This window comes from Thamnophis elegans, chromosome 2, assembly GCF_009769535.1.
Source record: "Thamnophis elegans isolate rThaEle1 chromosome 2, rThaEle1.pri, whole genome shotgun sequence".
Lineage (NCBI taxonomy): Eukaryota > Metazoa > Chordata > Lepidosauria > Squamata > Colubridae > Thamnophis > Thamnophis elegans.
This window is the reverse complement of record NC_045542.1, coordinates 170,165,499-170,185,772: the sequence shown is the minus strand read 5'-3', so window position 1 is coordinate 170,185,772 and position 20,274 is coordinate 170,165,499. Positions and strand designations below refer to the sequence as shown.

The window sequence follows — 20,274 nt, the reverse complement described above, 5'->3', positions numbered from 1 at the left end:
GCCTATCCCCAGATATTTACCAAATGATATCTGCAGCTATATCCGGGGGTGGGGGGTGGGGGGGGTGTGCTGAGCTGCTTCGGAGGAATCAGGCCCCGGTAGTGGCTAGCACCCAGGGTGGGCCTTCTCTTCCAGCTCCACAGGTGGATCTGCCTGATCTGAAGACAGGGCCTGTTTCCCCCCTTCCCTCTACTTATAGCGAGGATTCGGCCTTGGTGGAGGAAGGGGAGTTGATTGATAGGGAGTTCTCTGATGATGAGGGCCTGATCTTTGATCAGCCTAATTCTTCCAGTCTGTTTCGGCCTACGCTGTTCAAGTCCTTATTGTTTAAAGCTAAGGCCACTACCCATATGGGAGAGGTAGCTCCCAAGGATAGTTCTACTGTAGGCCTGGACACCACTGAACGCCTCTTTGCTGAGCCAGTTTCATTGCAGGAGGTGATTCCTTCTCCAAAGCTTTTCATGGATCTCATTCAAAAACAATGCAGTTACCCCACCTAGCAACGGGGACAGGAAGCTGTACACTTCTACCCCTGATTTGGAGACCCTTTTGCAATTTCCAACTGTGGATCAGCCAGTAGCAGCCCTAGCTTCCCCTGCCCTGATTCCATCTGAGATATCTGAGGGTCTGAAGGCTGAGGACTGTAAGGCCAAGACGGTTATTTGTAAGACACACCAGGCCGCGGCCTGGGCTTTATGTGCTGCTACTGCGGCATCGTTCTTTAATAGGACCTCTGTGCTCTGGCTTAAGCAGTTGCAGGAGAGGCTGGCCCCTGACGAGGTGCGCCTTCACCAGGACGTAACTAAAATTATGGCTGCCTTGGAATTTTCGGCGGATGCCACGCTCAATGCTGCTAAGTTTGCTTCTCGTGCTGTAGTCTCCAATGTGGCCTCCCGTCGCCTCTTGTGGCTCCGCCATTGGCAGGCTTACATTAAATCTAAATGGTGCCTGGCATCCACGCCCTTCAAGGGCGGGGCCTTGTTTGGATCCGTTCTCGATCCCATTCTCATAGAGACTAGGGACAAGCGCAAGGTCCTCCCTTCCTCGGGGGGGGGGGGGGGCGCAATACCAGACGGCAGCAGCCATACAACAGACGGCAGGCCTTTCGGGGCGGCTATTCTGGGTATGCAGCGGCCCCCTTTGTCCCCCATTACAACAGGGGCTTTCACCAGTCACAGGACCACAGCCAGGACCATGGGGGGGGGGGGGCAGAGATAGGGGACGCCAACAGCACCAGGCGCAATCCCACAACAGAAGATCCTTTCGTGGCTCGGGAAACTGGTCCTTTTGAAGGTACCGGTGACTCGCAGGGGGAAGAGTCAGTGGGCAGGCATCTGCTGGCCTTCGCTCATCAGTGGGCGGAAACCACCTCAGACGCCTGGGCCCTTCAGGTGGTGAGGCTGGGCCTCACACTAGAATTTCTCTCCATTCCTCCAAGACGTTTCATCAGGTGCCCCATTCCCAGGTGTTCAGTAAAGCGGCGTCTCATGGAAGCCGAAATAAATCATCTCATATCCATCAAAGCAATAGAACAGGTTCCCAAGGGGCAGGAAGGTCTAGGGTTTTACTCCATCCTATTTCTGGTGCCCAAAAGCTCAGGAGGATGGCGAGCCATTCTAGATCTAAAAAGACTCAATTGGTACATCAAGTATCAGAGGTTCAAGATGCAGTCGTTAAAGAGCATCCTGGCATCCATCCGCCAAGGCGACATGATGACATCAATCGACATCAAGGAGGCGTACCTCCATGTGCCCATTCATCCGGCTCATCGACGGTTCCTGCGCTTCCAGTTTGCGGGCCGTCATTTCCAGTACAGGGCCTTGCCTTTCGGCCTTTCATCGGCGCCCCGCACCTTTACCAAGCTCCTGGCGATGGTGACGGCCTCCCTTCGCTCGGTTCCGGTGAGAGTGAATTGTTACTTAGACGACATCTTGGTCCTGTCACCATCCCGGGACCAGGCCCTATGGGATCTTCAAGTAACGATGGACTCCCTGCGGAGGGACGGTTTTGTGCTGAATCTTCCCAAGAGCCATCTGCAGCCGACTACAACGCTGCTTCACTTAGGGACCGTCATCAATTCCGCCACTTGCCAAGTTTTCCTGTCTCTGGAAAGGCGACAGAGCATCCAACAGCTGGCTTCTCAAGTATCAGCCTTGCGGCTTGTGCCGCTGGCTTTACTCTCTCAGCTGTTAGGGAAGATGATTTCTTGCATCGACATCGTTCCCTGGGCCAGGTTTCAGGCACGACCATTCCAATGGTTCCTGCTTCCTTATCAGAGATCTCACACCAGTCATTCTCAGCTCAAGGTCCGTCTTTCACCCAAAGCCCTCAGATCACTTCGATGGGGGGCGTCCTCAAAGATTCTCAAGGGGTGTCCGTTCAAACAACCGGAACGCATCCAGGTTACGACGGACGCCAGCCTATTTGGATGGGGCGGCCATGCCCTGGACAAGGTGGCACAGGGTCGCTGGTCAGATCGGGAGCTGTCTAACACAGTGATCCCCAACCCCCGGTCCGCGGACCGGTGCCGGGCCGTGGAGTACCTGGCACCGGGCCGCGCAGCGGCCGGGGGCCATGCAACGGCCGACTCTTCACTCATGCAGCGCCGTCGCCGGAGGGGGGGAGCTGCGCGGAAGCACAGGAGCAAGTGAGGCGAGGAGGAAGAATCCCCCGCTACTACACCACCTCCACCCCCTCCCCGAGTCAGCCGTCCCCTCAGTGAACGCCTCCGCCTCTTTCTCCTTTCTCGCCTCAGTCGGCTCGCCTGGAAGCGAGGCGAGGAGGGGGCGGACCATGCGCTGGAAGCGGAGCCCTTGGAGGCCCTGGCGGCTTCCCCGGCGGTCGTTGCTGGCCGCTCTCTTCTTTTTCTCGCTGTCCTCCTCGGCTCAGTCGTCTCCGAGTTGCCCAGGGAGGGGCGGCGCGCCCGGGACGGAGACGGCGCTTCCCCGCCCGGCCTTGGCTTGTGAGAAGGAACAGCGGGAGAGGTAGAGAGAGAGAGAGAGAGAGAGAGAGAACGTCGGGCAGCCGAGGGCGGGGGGGGTCTTTTGAGGGGAGATGGGGGGTGCGCGATTTTGGCGCGCGTGCGCCCTCCGCGGGTGTGGGTGGGGGGCTGAGAGGAGTCTAACGGTAGCGCAGGAAAGGGGAGGGTATGAGCGCCGCCTGAGGTGGTGAGGGGCAGTCGCCAGATTCAGGCCGCCGCTGCCGCTATTGCAGCGCACGGTGGAAAAGCGGCGGTCTTGCCCACCCCTTCCCTGCCTCCCGCCCGCTCCAGTTGCCGCAGCCAGGGGTGGGGGCTCGGTGCCTGAAGTCTCTTGCCTCTCTTCCAAAATTTCGCCAACGGGCATCGGTGAAGCGCGCTCTTTCTCTTCCACACAAAACACATTTCCTTTCCCCCCATGCGTAGTTATTGGCGATATGGACTCTTGGACTCTTACCCAGCCAGATCAGTATCAAACATTTCCCTGACCTCAGCAGAAGCGAGGTTTTTTCTTCTCCTTTCTCTCCTTAATACTGTATTCTTTTTACATTGCTATCCTCTGGCTTATTTAATTTTGCCCTTGCTCTTTTTATCTTTGACCTTGATTAATTCAGCTGTTTATTCCTTAAAATCTACATACAAAATGGAAGGTGGGATATGATTCAGGTGTTGAATTGGGAAGGTGGATTTAAAACAACGCCCCTCCACCCCTGCGTGCGCTCAGCGGGCCACGGTAAAATTATCAAAGGCTGACTGGTCCGCGGCGATAAAAAGGTTGGGGACCACTGGTCTAACAGCATCAATTGGCTAGAGCTACGGGCCATCAGATTGGCCCTGCAAGAGTTTCAGGACATTGTGACTCACAAGCACGTGCTGATCTTGACCAACAATGTGGCCTCCAAGGCACATGTCAACCGCCAGGGGGGCACGCACTCCAGAGCCCTCATGATGGAGGCGGAGAAATTGCATCATTGGGCAGAGTCCAGGCTGTTGTCCCTTCGAGCGGAACACATTTCGGGCGAATCCAACGTCCAGGCGGATTGGCCGAGCAGAGCCACGGTGAATCATGTGAAGTGACAGTTACATCCAGACCTCTTCCAGCAGATTTCCCTCCGATTCGGCCGTCCGGTGGTGGACTTGTTCACGCAGCCTCACAATGCGCAACTGCCCCGTTTCTTCTCCAGGTATGTGACCCCCGGAGCAGAGGGAGTGGATGCCTTGTGCAGCCCGTGGCCAGACAGCCTCCTTTACACCTTTCCACCTCTTCCAGTGATCCCGACGGTCATCCAGAAGATTCTGTCGGAACGTGCGGAAGTCCTCCTGGTGGCTCCAATGTGGTCCCAGCGAACCTGGTATGCTGACCTGGTGCATCTGTCGATCTCCCGCCCGTGGAGGATCCCGAACGATCAAATCCAGCTCCATCAGGGGGCCCTCATTCATCCGAACCCCCAGTTGCTACAATTAGCCATGTGGCACGTGAGCGGACTATTCTGACGAACCTTCAGTATTCCAGCGAGGTCATCAGTATGATTCAGGCGGCCCGCCGACCTTCCACCACTCGAATTTATGAGACTACTTGACAGGCCTTCTGCAGGTGGTGCCGACGGACTGGGGCAGACCCCCTCCAGGATTCAGTGCCCCGAGTGTTGGATTTTCTGCAATCTGGTCTTAACAAAGGTTTGGCACCCAACACGCTTCGCAGGCAGGTCACGGCTCTTGCCACAGTGATTGGGGGAGGTCAAGGACGTTCCTTGTCACAACATTCTCAAGTCAAGGCCTTCCTGAAGGGGGCGGCCAACATCCGACCTCTGACCGTGCACCGCTACCCTACTTGGGATCTGTCGTTAGTGCTCAGGGCACTTATGGACTCTCCTTTCGAACCTATTTCTTCCATCAGTCTTCGACTATTGACTCTTAAGACAGTGTTTTTGGTGTTTATTACATCAGCCAGGTGGGTTTCCGAGCTGGCGGCTCTTTCCGTTCGGGCGGATCTCTGTATATTCCACCCCAACAGAGTTGTTCTCTGCTTGAGCCCAGCCTTTCTACCGAAAATCAACACGCTGTTCCACAGAGCTCAGGAGCTCGTCCTTCCAGACTTTTGTCCCAACCCTTCTCATCCGCAGGAGCGCCAATGGCATCACCTGGATGTGCGCATGGTTCTTTGCCGCTACGTGAAGCGTACAGCGTCCTTCCGACGGTCTGAAGCACTCTTTGCTTCCTTTCAACCATCCTCCATGGGACAGAAAGTTTCTTCTCATACGATAGGGCGGTGGTTGAAGGCGTGCATCGCTCTTGCTTATGACAGTCAATCCCGGCAGGTTCCCAGGCGCATCACCCCTCACTCTACCAGGAGTGCGGCCACCACGGCGGCCTGGGCCACGCAAGCCTCAGTGGAAGAAATCTGTAGAGCAGCCACCTGGTCTACACCATCACCATTTATCAGACATTACAAGGTTGATGTGTATGCCTCGGCTGAGGCGTTCTTCGGGCAGCGTGTATTGCAACAGGTGCTCCCCCCTGTGGGGGACCCTGTCCAGCCTAGTTCCCGCCCTGGACCTTAATTGCTTTGGCATGTCCCATGCTTGGATTCCCCAAGCAGCACACAGGAGAACGACTGTTGACTTACCTGAACGGTCCTTCTATGTGTGCTGCGAGGGGAATCCAAACCCGCCTGCAGCTTTGGCTGGCCAGGGTGATCATGTCTTGAATTCATTGTCTTCATTGATATGTTACCGGTTTATGACAGACGTTATTTACTTGTGACTTGTGTTCTTCCTGACTATATTTGTATACCTTTTGGCTACGGCCTTCATTACTACTGTTATTGTTATGTTATCATTGTTGTTCTTGTTATACATCATTAAACGGCTGACTTCGTACAAAACTGAGCCCATTCGGCCAGTGGAGGCTTGGTCACCAATTTACATAACTCAGTCTCAAGGCTAATGGACAAAGTTAACCCATGCTTGGATTCCCCTCGCAGCACACATAGAAGGACCGTTCAGATAAGTCAACGGTCGATATACATGAAAGAACTTGTGACACCAACTAATATGATGTAAAAAAAAACAAAAGTATACGAAGGATGAGAGGTGTTAGAATATTTATGACTGGGAGAGACATGGTAACAAGGTCAGCCAATGAATAGGCATAGTAACTAAGTCAGCCAGTGGGAGATGAAAGAGATCTGAGTCTGTGCAGAGAATTGACACAGAAACTTATGATTGTCTGCTCTGAACTCTGAGATGAAACTGTTCTCTCCTGCTTGTGCTCTTCTTGTAACTTCTACCACGTGGAAAGATCCTACTATTGTTATTGTACATTTATTCAGAATGCAGCCGCGCGAGTGATAGTGGGCGCACCGCGGTTCGCCCACGTTACACCTGTCCTCCGCGAGCTGCACTGGCTACCTGTTGGTCTCCGGGTGCGCTTCAGGGTACTGATGACCACCTTTAAAGCACTCCATGGTAGTGGATCTGAGTACTTGAGAGACCGCCTTCTGCCGATTACTTCCCTAAATCGACCAATTAGATCGCACAGACTGGGCCTCCTCCGAATCCCATCTGCCAGTCAATGCCGACTGGCGACCACACGGAGGAGAGCCTTTTCTGTTGCTGCTCCGACCCTGTGGAACGAACTCCCCATGGAGATCCGTACCCTCACCACTATCCAGACCTTCCGCGCAGCCCTCAAGATCTGGCTCTCCCAGCAGGCCTGGGGATAGGCTTCCAATTCACCCGCCCGAGTGTTTGATTGTTGAATGAAAGTTGTGTTTTACTATCTTTTCTTTGTTCACATATTGTTTTGTTTTTGACCTTGCACCCCCCCCTCCCCCCCCCTGTGGTTGTAAGCCGCCCTGAGTCCCCTCAGGGAAAAGGGCGGCATATAAATCCCAATAAACCTAAACCTAAACCTATTCATCTGTTATTATGTATATGAAGAAGTTAATGTATCCAGCTGAATCAGTTATCTGTGTGTGACAAGAGCATTTTTTCCCCATGTGTAAATTAGATTGGCACAAGGATATGAGATTTCCTGGCCTTACCTCGGCTCTGGTTGTTCTGCTGCAGGATATTCTGCAGGTCCTTCCTGAAACGCTGCCCAGAATAGGAGGCTCTGTGGGTCATCCAGTTCCAGAAGTGGGGGTCTTCTTCCTCAATCTTCTTCATCCAGGGCGCTCGGGACATGGCCCGCTCGGTGATGCTGTTGTAGGAACCAGCAAGGAAGCCGCACCCATAGCCCAGAGCAGTGAACTGGGGCAGGTCCCCAATGGATTCTGATACGGCAGTGTACAGATAAAGCAGAGAATGGGTGTGTCCATCTGGAAAACAAGGGTGGAGTTTCAGATACGGCAGGAAGGAACACTTCCGCAACATTCAATGGGGTCATTTGTTGATGGCCATCAATTCAGTCTTTTACAATCTCAAATTTTCTGGAGACAGGAAAGGTTACAGGAAGTCCTCGACTTACCACCACAACTGAGCCCAAAACATCTATTGTTAAGTGAGATATTTGTTAAGAGAGTTTTGCCCCATTGTACGACTTTTCTTGCTACACTTGTTAAGGGAATCACTGCAGTTGGTAAGTTGGTTACCTGGCTGTTAAGCAAAATCAATGGGGAGACCAGATTCACTTATCAAAAAGGTTGCAATCACATGACCTCAGGACATAGCAGCGGTCGTAAGTATAAACCCATTGCCAAGCACCTGAATTTGGCTCACATGGTCATGGAACCGCTACAGAGGTCACAAGTGTGAAAAAGTGTGGAAAATGGTCATAAGTCACTTTAAGAGCCAAGGTGGCGCAGTGGTTAAATGCAGCACTGCAGGCTACTGCTAGATCAGCAGGTCAGCGGTTCAAATCTCACCGGCTCAGGGTTGACTCAGCCTTCCATCCTTCCGAGGTGGGTAAAATGAGGACCCAGATTGTTGGGGGCAATATGCTGACTCTCTGTAAACCGCTTAGAGAGACCTGAAAGGCCTATGAAGCGGTATATAAGTCTACTGCTATTGCTATTGCTACTGCTATTTCAGTGCCAGAAATACAGGATAAAAGAAGTCAAATAAAATAAAATAAATAAGTCTCAAACAGCCCAAATAATAATTTCAGCCAAGATGCTTGGTATTTATTTGTGACTTTGCTTTTGTCCCTTCCACTCTGTTGTAGTATAGTGTGGTAACTTTTTTTTATTTACCTATGCAATCTCTCCACCAGCTAATCTTGTGAATAAAGTTGCACACTATGCAAATCTTAACAACGCTGAGTGGCTCACAACAATCAAAGAAATTGAAATATAGGTTTGAAATGCAGAACCCCACAACCTGGGCATCATTCCCCAATTATTTTATAACCTCAAATACCATATAGTTGGAGTATAAGATGCACCTTCCCCCCACCCTAAAAGAGTGTGGAGATGTTGGTGAGTCTTATACATCGAATGCAACTATTTTGGGCCACCAAAAGCCCCACCCTTCCATCCCATCTCTGTGAAAAACGGGCCGTTTTTCGCAAAAAGGGGGACATTTTTGCCTTCTCCCACCCCCAAGAAGCACTCTGCAGGCTTCAGCAGGGACAGAGTAATGGAAAATTCTCCCATTATTGTGAAAAATGGGAGGAAAATGGGCCGGTTTTTGCAAAAAATGGGGGTGTTTTTGCCTTTCCCCACCTGCTGGGAACATTCCTACAGGCTTCAGCAGGGCTGGGCAAAGGCAAGAATGCCCCCGTTTTCTTACTTTCCTCTTTGTAATCTTGGTGCGTCTCATACACTGGTGTGTCTTATAGTCCGAAAAATACGGTAAGTATTATTTATGATGCTTATGACCATGTAGGATTGAAACTCTGAACCTAAAAATTCTGCAATGTGTCCCAGTTGTCTTTTTAGTATTCTAAATATAATTACAGACAGTCCTCGACTTACGACAGTCCATTTAATGGCTGTTCAAACTTACAACACTGAAAAGAGTGACTTACGACAGTTCTTCACACTTACGACCGTTGCAGCATCCCCATGATCATGCGATCAAAATTCAGACCCTTGGCAACTGTCTCATATTTGTGACACTGTTACTCCTGGAGTCACGTGATCTCCTTTTGCGGCCTTCCGACAAGCAAAGTCAATGGGGAAGTCAGATTCATTTAACGACCTTGTCACTAACTGAACAACTACTGTGGTTCACTTAACAACTGTGGCAAGAAAGGTTGTGTTAAGTCTATCCCCATTAGGAGACTAGAGTTGCTCAGCAGAAGTTAGTAACTAATAAGCCGCTGAATAGTCACTCACAGCTACCGAAGGTAAAACAAATAATAGCTTTACCTGCGTAACAAAAATAGAATAGTCTTCAAACTCAACTATAAGCAGTCTTGTAGTATATAAACAGTCTATTTACAATACGTTGAAGTTACAGTTGCTCAACTCACAATTCAGGAAACATCAGGGAGCATCAGGGAGAGCGCTCTGTACTGTTTCCTACTTCCTTATATGGCTGCTCAAAGCAATAGCATCCAATTACCTCTCTCTGACATTTAAAGTAACAGATACATTTGTTACTTCCGGCCCTATGAGTCCCACTCCAAGGTCAGATGGCGTGAGCAATCAGGACCCTGGTCTCAGGCTGCTGTTGCTAAATGCCAGGTCTGTTATTCATAAGGCTCCCCTCGTCCGGGACTTGATTGTAGACGAGGGGGCAGACCTGGCATGTATTACTGAGACATGGCTGGGCACGGAGGGAGGAGTCCCCCTCGTAGAGATGTGCCCAGACGGGTTTCAGGTGCTTCATCAGCCGAGAGCCCAGGGAAGGGGTGGCGGTGTGGCTATTGTAGTCCGGGAGTCTTTAGCTCCTCATAGGATCCCTGCTCCGGAGCTTGCCGGGTGTGAGTCCCTACTAGTGAAGTTGGACCTCAAGGGTCAAGTGGGTTTGCTGCTAACGTACCTGCCTCCCAACTGTGTTGCAGCAGCCCTCCCCTCGCTCCTCGAGTCAGTAGCCGAGCTAGCAATTGAGTTCCCTAGGCCAGTGATCCCCAACCCCCGGTCCGCGGACCGGTGCCGGGCCGTGGAGTACCTGGCACCGGGCCGCGCAGCGGCCGGGGGCCATGCAACGGCCGACTCTTCACTCATGCAGCGCCGTCGCCGGAGGGGGGGAGCTGCGCGGAAGCACAGGAGCAAGTGAGGCGAGGAGGAAGAATCCCCCGCTACTACACCACCTCCACCCCCTCCCCGAGTCAGCCGTCCCCTCAGTGAACGCCTCCGCCTCTTTCTCCTTTCTCGCCTCAGTCGGCTCGCCTGGAAGCGAGGCGAGGAGGGGGCGGACCATGCGCTGGAAGCGGAGCCCTTGGAGGCCCTGGCGGCTTCCCCGGCGGTCGTTGCTGGCCGCTCTCTTCTTTTTCTCGCTGTCCTCCTCGGCTCAGTCGTCTCCGAGTTGCCCAGGGAGGGGCAGCGCGCCCGGGACGGAGACGGCGCTTCCCCGCCCGGCCTTGGCTTGTGAGAAGGAACGGCGGGAGAGGTAGAGAGAGAGAGAGAGAGAACGTCGGGCAGCCGAGGGCGGGGGGGGTCTTTTGAGGGGAGATGGGGGGTGCGCGATTTTGGCGCGCGTGCGCCCTCCGCGGGTGTGGGTGGGGGGCTGAGAGGAGTCTAACGGTAGCGCAGGAAAGGGGAGGGTATGAGCGCCGCCTGAGGTGGTGAGGGGCAGTCGCCAGATTCAGGCCGCCGCTGCCGCTATTGCAGCGCACGGTGGAAAAGCGGCGGTCTTGCCCACCCCTTCCCTGCCTCCCGCCCGCTCCAGTTGCCGCAGCCAGGGGTGGGGGCTCGGTGCCTGAAGTCTCTTGCCTCTCTTCCAAAATTTCGCCAACGGGCATCGGTGAAGCGCGCTCTTTCTCTTCCACACAAAACACATTTCCTTTCCCCCCATGCGTAGTTATTGGCGATATGGACTCTTGGACTCTTACCCAGCCAGATCAGTATCAAACATTTCCCTGACCTCAGCAGAAGCGAGGTTTTTTCTTCTCCTTTCTCTCCTTAATACTGTATTCTTTTTACATTGCTATCCTCTGGCTTATTTAATTTTGCCCTTGCTCTTTTTATCTTTGACCTTGATTAATTCAGCTGTTTATTCCTTAAAATCTACATACAAAATGGAAGGTGGGATATGATTCAGGTGTTGAATTGGGAAGGTGGATTTAAAACAATGCCCCTCCACCCCTGCGCGCGCTCAGCGGGCCACGGTAAAATTATCAAAGGCTGACTGGTCCGCGGCGATAAAAAGGTTGGGGACCACTGCCCTAGGCTAATGGTTCTGGGGGACTTCAATCTGCCTTCGCTCGGTGAACACTCTGATGGAGCGCAGGAGTTCATGGCTTCCATGACAGCCATGGGCTTGACCCAGGTAATCCGAGGCCCTACCCACTCAGCGGGGCACACACTCGACCTCGTATTCCTCTCGGAGCAGTGGAGTTATGATCTTGGTCTGAGGGGAAATGAGATCATTCCCCTGTCGTGGTCAGACCACTACCTACTGAGGCTAGACTTCCGGAGGCCAAACCCCCACCGTGGGGAGGAGGAACCGACCAGGTGGTTCCGCCCCAGGCGACTGATGGACCCTGTTAGGTTCCAGACGGAGCTTGGGGTTATTCCAGATGCTCTCGCCCACAGTCCGGCGGAGACTCTTGCTGCGGCCTGGCACTCGGCAGCATCAGGGTCTCTGGACCGGATTGCGCCACTACGGCCCCTCCGGGTCAATGGCTCGCGGAGGCCTCCTTGGTTCACCGAGGAGCTCCGCGAGATAAAGCGCCAGAGGAGACGCCTAGAGCAGTGGTCCCCAACCTTTTTATCGCCGCGGACCAGTCAGCCTTTGATAATTTTACCGTGGCCCGCTGAGCGCGCGCAGGGGTGGAGGGGCATTGTTTTAAATCCACCTTCCCAATTCAACACCTGAATCATATCCCACCTTCCATTTTGTATGTAGATTTTAAGGAATAAACAGCTGAATTAATCAAGGTCAAAGATAAAAAGAGCAAGGGCAAAATTAAATAAGCCAGAGGATAGCAATGTAAAAAGAATACAGTATTAAGGAGAGAAAGGAGAAGAAAAAACCTCGCTTCTGCTGAGGTCAGGGAAATGTTTGATACTGATCTGGCTGGGTAAGAGTCCAAGAGTCCATATCGCCAATAACTACGCATGGGGGGAAAGGAAATGTGTTTTGTGTGGAAGAGAAAGAGCGCGCTTCACCGATGCCCGTTGGCGAAATTTTGGAAGAGAGGCAAGAGACTTCAGGCACCGAGCCCCCACCCCTGGCTGCGGCAACTGGAGCGGGCGGGAGGCAGGGAAGGGGTGGGCAAGACCGCCGCTTTTCCACCGTGCGCTGCAATAGCGGCAGCGGCGGCCTGAATCTGGCGACTGCCCCTCACCACCTCAGGCGGCGCTCATACCCTCCCCTTTCCTGCGCTACCGTTAGACTCCTCTCAGCCCCCCACCCACACCCGCGGAGGGCGCACGCGCGCCAAAATCGCGCACCGCCCATCTCCCCTCAAAAGACCCCCCCCGCCCTCGGCTGCCCGACGTTCTCTCTCTCTCTCTCTCTCTCTCTACCTCTCCCGCCGTTCCTTCTCACAAGCCAAGGCCGGGCGGGGAAGCGCCGTCTCCGTCCCGGGCGCGCCGCCCCTCCCTGGGCAACTCGGAGACGACTGAGCCGAGGAGGACAGCGAGAAAAAGAAGAGAGCGGCCAGCAACGACCGCCGGGGGAAGCCGCCAGGGCCTCCAAGGGCTCCGCTTCCAGCGCATGGTCCGCCCCCTCCTCGCCTCGCTTCCAGGCGAGCCGACTGAGGCGAGAAAGGAGAAAGAGGCGGAGGCGTTCACTGAGGGGACGGCTGACTCGGGGAGGGGGTGGAGGTGGTGTAGTAGCGGGGGATTCTTCCTCCTCGCCTCACTTGCTCCTGTGCTTCCGCGCAGCTCCCCCCCCTCCGGCGACGGCGCTGCATGAGTGAAGAGTCGGCCGTTGCATGGCCCCCGGCCGCTGCGCGGCCCGGTGCCAGGTACTCCACGGCCCGGCACCGGTCCGCGGACCGGGGGTTGGGGATCACTGCTCTACACCACTTCAGACAAATCGTTATCCAACATCTTAAAAACTTCCAGTGTTGGAGCATTCACAACTTCTGGAGGTGAGTTGTTCCACTGATTAATTGTTCTAACTGTCAGGAAATTTCTCCTCAGTTCTAAGTTGCTTGATTAGTTTCCACGCATTGCTTCTCGTTCTACACTCTGGTGCCTTGGAGAATAGTTTGACTCCCTCTTCTATGTGGTAGTCCCTGAGATATTGGAACTCTGCTATCACATCTCCCCTAGTCCTTCTTTGCATTAAACTAGACTCAATTCCTGCAACCGTTCTTCATATGTTTTAGCCTCCAGTCCCCTAATCATCTTTGTTGCTCTTCTCTGCACTCTTTCTAGAGTCTCCACATCTTTTTTACAACGTTTTTGTTATGTAGGGGTCATAGCTGGCTCTATAGGCAAAAGAGGAAATACAAATCCTAGGTGTTGTTTAAGTTAAGTTTGCTTGAGGTTTGCTGAGGGTGATGCAACTGAAAGGGTATTGCACAATTCCTATTGTGGCTGAGGGCTAATCCTATGTGTTCAGATTTTACAGCAAAATATCCTGTCTTGAATGGATTTCTGCCTGCAGTATTTGCTTTGCCTACGAATAGAGCTACCTAGATACTTGTCTTCCTTTTTTTCAATAAGCTCTTTAACTCTTAAGTGCTGACATCTGCTGAGGGCTAAGAAAGGCGGGGGCTGCTTTCTGTCTCCAAGAGCATGTTTCTCCATTCCTCCTTTAAGGAAATATAATATTCTGCCTTTTTAAAAATATTCCTCCAAATGTTTCCTTCTTCTAGGAGACGGGTGGCTTCTCACACAACCATTGCGATATCTGATCAAAATTCAGATACTTGGCAACTGCTCTTATTTGTGACCATTGCAGTGTCCCGGAGATTATGCGATCCCGTTTTGCGACCTTCTGACAAGCAAAGTTAATGGGGAGCTCAGACTGACTCAACAGCCGTGTTGCTAATTTAACAACTGCCAGGATTCACTTAACAACTGTGACAGGAAAGGTCATAAAATGAATCAAAATTCACTTAACAAATGTTTCACTTAACAGCAGAAGTTGTTGTTGTCTTATGGCCCTTTTTCACACTTATGACCTTCACAGCAGCTGGTCATGTGATCAAATTTCAATTCATATTTATGACTGTTGCTCTGTCCCGTGATCCCCTTTTGTGACCTTTTGATAAGAATAATCAACGGGGAAGCCAGATTCACTTAATAACTGTCAACAACAATCCTGGTGTGCAGGCCAGGCAGGGCGAGGAGAGGCGATCGCCTCGAGCCAAGTCCCAAATCGTGATATTAACTTTTCAACTGCTGTGATTCGCTTAACTACTGGGGCAAAGAAAGGTTGTAAAGTGGGGCAAAGCTCACCTGACAATGTCTCACAACAACAGAAATTTTGGGCTCAATAAGTGGAGGGCTACTGGGTATTTCTGGGGTTGATTTCATGATCTTCGCTGCTGAAGGGTTTCCAGTCTGTGGCTGGTTGATTATATGTCATGTAGTCCATGTCGACTCCTAGCAACACATAGATTGAGTTTCTCCAAGAGGATCTGGCCCTAACATGGTCCTTTGTGCCCTCATCACCACGTTAACTGGATTCAGCTCCAATGCTGATGGGCCTCCTATTCCCAGCATCAGCGCCAGCTCCAGAGAACTGGATCCTTGTGTATGTCCCAAATAAGCTAATTAAAACCTGGTCATTGGTACCTCGAGTAACAACTCTGGGTTGATTTGTCCGGCAATCCATTTTCACGTTTTCTTTGCCATCGATAATATTCTCAGGAGTTTTCTCCAATGCTGAAGCTCAAAGGTATCCATGTTCCTCTTCTGCTTTTTCCAGTCTTGCCCTGCCCATTTTCCCTTCTGCCCTTCAATTTCCTTTAGGCTCCCATAGTGTGGGGCAAAGACCTTGCTCCTGGGGGTAAAATCAACTTACCTTACCAGTTTGCAATTGTGAGTGTGCACGCACACGCTCACACGCTCCACCTCCGCGCATGCACAGGACCTTCCGCGCATGCACAGAGTGTCAAAAACAGGACGGGATGATATCAGGGTGGGTGGGAGGAGCCTGCCACCGCTACCGGTTCACCTGAACTGGATAGAAGTGACTGAATAGCACCACTGCTTGCTCCTCTCTGTAGACTTTCCTTATAGAAAAACCTTCCTGTGTGCAACTCTCCAGTTGCAAATTCTGGAGCTTAATCGCTGAGGTAATATTTGACTTTGTCCCCATCAGGCCTTGCCTGCCCCCTCTCCTTAGAGCTGCCCTTCTCCCGGGGTGCCAGTTTTCCTTTGGAGGAAAGCTGCCACTCTGTGGACAAAATGCTTCCTTGGGATTTTGCCCCCAAGGAAGCCATTTCCATCTTGATTCCCCGCCCACCAAATGCAAATAAAACTCCTGTTTTGTTTCCAGGGACGTCCTTCTAAGTAGTTTCACTTCAACTTTGTAGTGGCTTCCACACTGGAAAGGAGCTCTTTATCAGGGCTGGGTGGAAGAGCAGTTTAATATTTACCCAGGGTAAGTGAAGATAAGACTGAATGAAGTCATTTAACATTTGCATTGCTGAAAGGTGTCTCTTTTGGGGCTGTCCTTGAAGACTGCGCAGAAGCTACAGCTGGTCCAAGATGCTGCAGGAGAATAATAATGGGCGCATTCTAGTTTACTAAGATGTTTCAATAGAATCAAATACTTTTGCTCTCCATGAATGGATTCACAAAGGAGAGAAGCCATATAAATATGCAGTGCAAGAAGTGTTTTAAAGTGAATTGTAGACTTACTGACCTCAAAGAATTCACCCAGCGGGAAAGCCATACAGTTTTGTTGAGCATGGAAGGGGAATCCTTGAGAACAGCAGTTTTATGCAACATAAATCCACAGGCAAGAAACCACGTTTATTTATTTAGAAAATGCAACAGCAGCCCACTCAGTCTCAGTGACTCAGGATACTTACAAAAAATAAAAATAATATATACAACAATAAAAACAATGACCTCTACCCCTCCGGCAACAGTAATCAGTCAAATGAGCCACTCGATGGGCTCCATCCCACTCCAGGTTCTCCAGGCCCATCCGTTGACAATATCAGGTCTCCAGGCCTTGCGAAAGAGTGTGCCGTTTAAGCAGTTTAACTTCCATGGGGTTGATGTTCTAAAGAGAGCCACCACCGTTAGAGATGGAGCCACATCCTGCCAACAAAACTGACACAACGTGCGTGTGAAGTTTTCGTGATCGGCCCCTTGGCTCTTTGCTAGCAGATGCCACAACTAGAATTGACTTTCAGCAAAAGCACAAATAAAGTGATTAAGATGGGGTCTCTCTGGCTGAAGCTAATTTATGGCTCACTTGCAAAAGCCCCTTAATATTTTGCTAATAATTAATAGGCCAGGCCCTCAAGCCCTCACCCCTCTAGTGTCCGATTTAAATCATTAGGCTGTCCATCTTTGTTATATACTTACTGTAGACAAAATAGTTCTGGTTCCTATGTAAAGCTGATTTTATTTCATATACTCCATACCAAAATTTTATAATAAAAGTTTCAAATTTCCAAATTTGGACCCTTAATTGATTTGTAACTCTCTTGCTTAAAAATGTTATTAAGCTTTTTTCCTACCCGTGTTTCCCCAAAAATAAGACTGGGTCTTATTTTATTTTGGGCCCCCAAATAAGCATTAGGGTTTATTTTTAGGGGTGTCTTATTTTCCTCCCCATATATGTGAGGCCCACTTCTTCTACTTGCTCACGGTGGGGCAGAAGGTTGCATGGCGTGCCAGTGCTCCTGCCATGAGGCAGGGAAGGGTGAAGCTGCCCCACGCGCCCTGCATCGGCTTACCTCGGGGCCCCTGCAGTCTGGCTACCCACGCCTTGACTCCTGCTGCAGTGACAGCTCTGGCAACTCTGTCCAGCAACACTCTGCTTGGACCCCAGTCCACTTCTTCGGCTTGCTCATGGCTGCAACAGAGCAGGAGGCTGAGCAACACACCACTGCCATGGCCACAAGGTGAGGCAGGGGGTTGACCTGGTCCACACGCCCCACGTGGGCTTACCTCAGGGCCCATGCAGCCAGGCCATCCACATCCTGACACCTGCCTTTCTTCACGGCTATGGCAGCAACACTCCACTCAGCCTCCTGCTCCATTGCAGCCATGAGCAAGCAGAAGAGGGCCAGAAGCCACTTGGGCTCCTGTTGCACATGGCTGCGGGTGCTGCTGCAGGTGTTGGGGTGTGGATGGCCTGGCTGCAGGGGCCCTGACAGTGGTGGGATTCAGCCAGTTGGCACCTATTCGGGAGAACCGGTTGTTAACTTTCTAAGCAGTTCGGGGAACCAGTTGTTGGAAGAAACCTCCTTTTGCTTTTTTCCCAGTTTGCAGGGCTAATCCTCTAAGGAAGGCAGGAAGGAAATAGTCTGGTGTTGTTTCTAGCTGAATCTTTATTGCTCTGCTTACAGAAACTGCCTCTCCAGTTAACCCTTATTACATTGTAACAGCTAAGACAAAGAGCCCATCAACTTGAGGAATGTTGAGTTGGCCACGCCCACATGGTCACATGGCCACTGAGCCACGCCTACCCAGCTGGTCATTAGGGCAGAGAACCGGTTGTTAAATTATTTGAGTCCCACCACTGGGCCTGAGGTAAGCTGGTGTAGGGTACATAGGGCAGCTCCACCATCCCGCCTCATGGCCGAGCAACCATAAGGAATGGGCAGGCTGCCCGCTGCACAGGCTATTAATTAGGACTTATTTTGGGGATAAGGCTGATGTTAGACACAAGTGTAAAAATATACTAGGTCTTATTTTCAGGATAGGTCTTATTTTCAGGGGAATTGTATTTATTTTAAATTCTTTCCTAATTAACCCTTGTAATTATTTTTTTCTTTTCTTCAGAAATGAAGATAGACTGGAAGGCAATTTTTCAAGCTTGTCATTCTGAAAATCCCTAGTGGCTTTAGGATGGTTAGATAAGCAATTTCTGAAAGTGATTAGGAATGAGGTTAGCACGCTCAATATCCTCCAAAAGGTTTACCACAATTCTGAGTGTGGGAAGCCCCCCCTTCCCCCGAGAAGGAAATATTTTGGGGGATATTAAAAGAGGCAGAATATTATATTTCTCCTAAAGAAGAAGAGGAAAAACATGTTCTTAAAGGGCAGAAAGCAGCCCCAGTCTTCCTGCTACAGGAAAACGGCTTGAAGCAGAAGCCTGAAATCTTTACAAATGGAGATTTTGTACCCATTCAAAAAGACTGGGCCAATCTATTCATAAGTAAAGAGACTCCAAATAAGCAATTTAATTAGGTAAGCCAAAACTGACAAGTTTAGCTCTGAACAAACACCTTCCTGATTTTGCCTGTAGAGGGGGCACATGAGCTTGATGATTACCCGTAATCATCTTTGCCTCCTGGCATTCAAACCATGGAAAACAGCTATCCTGTGATTTCTTTGTATGGAACCGCAGTCTGGAGCACGTATGGATAATCTCCCATCCTCCTTTTCTGGAGAACTGGTCTATAAGTTGAAAGCCTTCTGAGAGAAATAGCCATCTTAGGCTTTGTAATTCACCAGCATCAGCTACCAAATCAAATTTCAACATCCTATCTTCGGTTAGAAGATTTAAAATTACCATAAGTAGCTTTCATCTACTCCTTGAAGCTCCATCTGGAAATAAATGCATGATACTTTAGGATCTGCCTTACACAGTAGGACCGCCAGCCTAACAGATTCTGAAACAAAAAGTTTGTCCCTTAGGGGAATTTCTTCTGAAATGCTTTTTTTTCCCTCTGCCACCTTGTGGCTGTCTGAGTCCATTTTCGCACTCAATCTTCCTTTGGAGTGCTTCTCAAACAATATCAAATTTGATCCATTTTGAGAGTTAGATGTTTATTTGGTGGTTCTCAGGAGGTTGTTTTTCCCTCTCTGATGTCCTAGAACAACAAGATGAGAAAAATCAGAGCAAGAAGGCACCTTAATAAGTTATCCAATACCCATTTCTCTTGAACCAGCATAGTGACATGGTGAATGAAAAGAGGCAAAGATGTTTGGAGGTATAACTAACCTGAGAAGTTGGGATGTCTCCCGTGCGCTCTTCACCAGCAGTGTTGTTGAGTGGTGGAATTCCTTCTATCTCTTTCAGTGGGCATTTTTCAGCATTATCCAAGCTGGAATTGGGGTTATTCTCTGAAAGAAAAAAAAGGACACAGTCTATGTTGAGAAAAGAGAGCAGCTTTACATTCCCCTATTCTCACACTTACTGATCTGCAAGTTCTCATTGCGTTGGTCCCAGAAACACACCACCAGGGTCCCTTCTGCACCACCCATAATCCTTTCAGAGCTGACCTGCAATTGCTTTCATTACTGTGGTTCTCAATAAACAAATGAACAAGTATAATGTTTTGGATTCATTAGTTTAATTGGGCACTCTTTATTTAGTTTTAGGATTTGTGTGGAAAATTGGTCACATCTGTGGTCAGATTTATACAGTAATATTGAAAATTGAAAGAGGTTCTCAAACTTTAGGTGACTTATAGAGGGCAGATGTGTCTGTCACCTTGTGGACCACCTTTCCTGGGATTCAGGGCATTCTGCTCTTATCCCATACTTTTTCCTTTTCTGGAGAAATCTCATGGCATCACAAAGTTTATCAACCTACAATCTTAATTTAGCCTGGAATTATGATAGTAAGTAATTGCAGTCATAATGAAGGAATCAAGTGATCGGGTGCATTTTTTATTTTTTTTTACATTTCGCGGTGGTCATTAAGTGAGTGCCACGTTTAAATGATAGCAAACAGCAGTAAATGCCAGAAAGTGGCAAAAACATCAAAAATTGTGGTTATGGTTATGTGACAGTGGGAGACTACAAACAGCTGTAAGGACAACCCGGTTTCTGGGTTTTAAGTAGCTTTTGGGGGATCCATTGCAACTGTAAACATTCATTAAGGAACGAGTCGTAAGTCAAAAAGTACCTAAAAGTAGTTCCTGAAAGATTGATGGATCGTAAGGGTATTTGCTCAATACATAATACCATCTTTTTTGGTGTCTAATACGCACTCCCCCCCCTCCTCAAAAGTGGGTGGAAATGTATGTGCTTCTTATAGAGTGAGTGTTGCTGAAGCCCCGCCCACCTGCCTCTGCCTCTCAGCAAATTGCCTCCTTGCCGCAAACAGCAAACAGCCTAGTCAGCAAAGCCTGATTTAGCACGAGCAGCT

General features: G+C 50.3%; 2 protein-coding genes across 2 annotated transcripts in view; both read right to left on the bottom strand.

The window, feature by feature from the left end:
* The window catches only part of LOC116502589 (major histocompatibility complex class I-related gene protein-like), a 29,528-nt gene extending 12,307 nt beyond the window's left edge, over positions 1 to 17,221 (bottom strand). Inside the window, exons 1-3 of the mRNA XM_032208466.1 lie at positions 17,121 to 17,221; positions 16,907 to 17,025; positions 7,023 to 7,298 (exon numbers count right to left, since the gene is read on the bottom strand). Of these exons, the coding sequence (XP_032064357.1) occupies positions 7,023 to 7,298; positions 16,907 to 17,025; positions 17,121 to 17,221 (496 nt within the window). The remainder of the gene's footprint in view (positions 1 to 7,022; positions 7,299 to 16,906; positions 17,026 to 17,120) is intronic.
* Positions 17,222 to 17,939: 718 nt separating this feature from the next.
* Positions 17,940 to 20,274, bottom strand: part of LOC116503376 (major histocompatibility complex class I-related gene protein-like) — a 30,166-nt gene continuing 27,831 nt past the window's right edge. Inside the window, exons 8-9 of the mRNA XM_032209753.1 lie at positions 19,123 to 19,244; positions 17,940 to 18,991 (exon numbers count right to left, since the gene is read on the bottom strand). Coding sequence (XP_032065644.1) covers positions 18,962 to 18,991; positions 19,123 to 19,244 — 152 coding nt within the window. The 3' untranslated portion in view covers positions 17,940 to 18,961. The remainder of the gene's footprint in view (positions 18,992 to 19,122; positions 19,245 to 20,274) is intronic.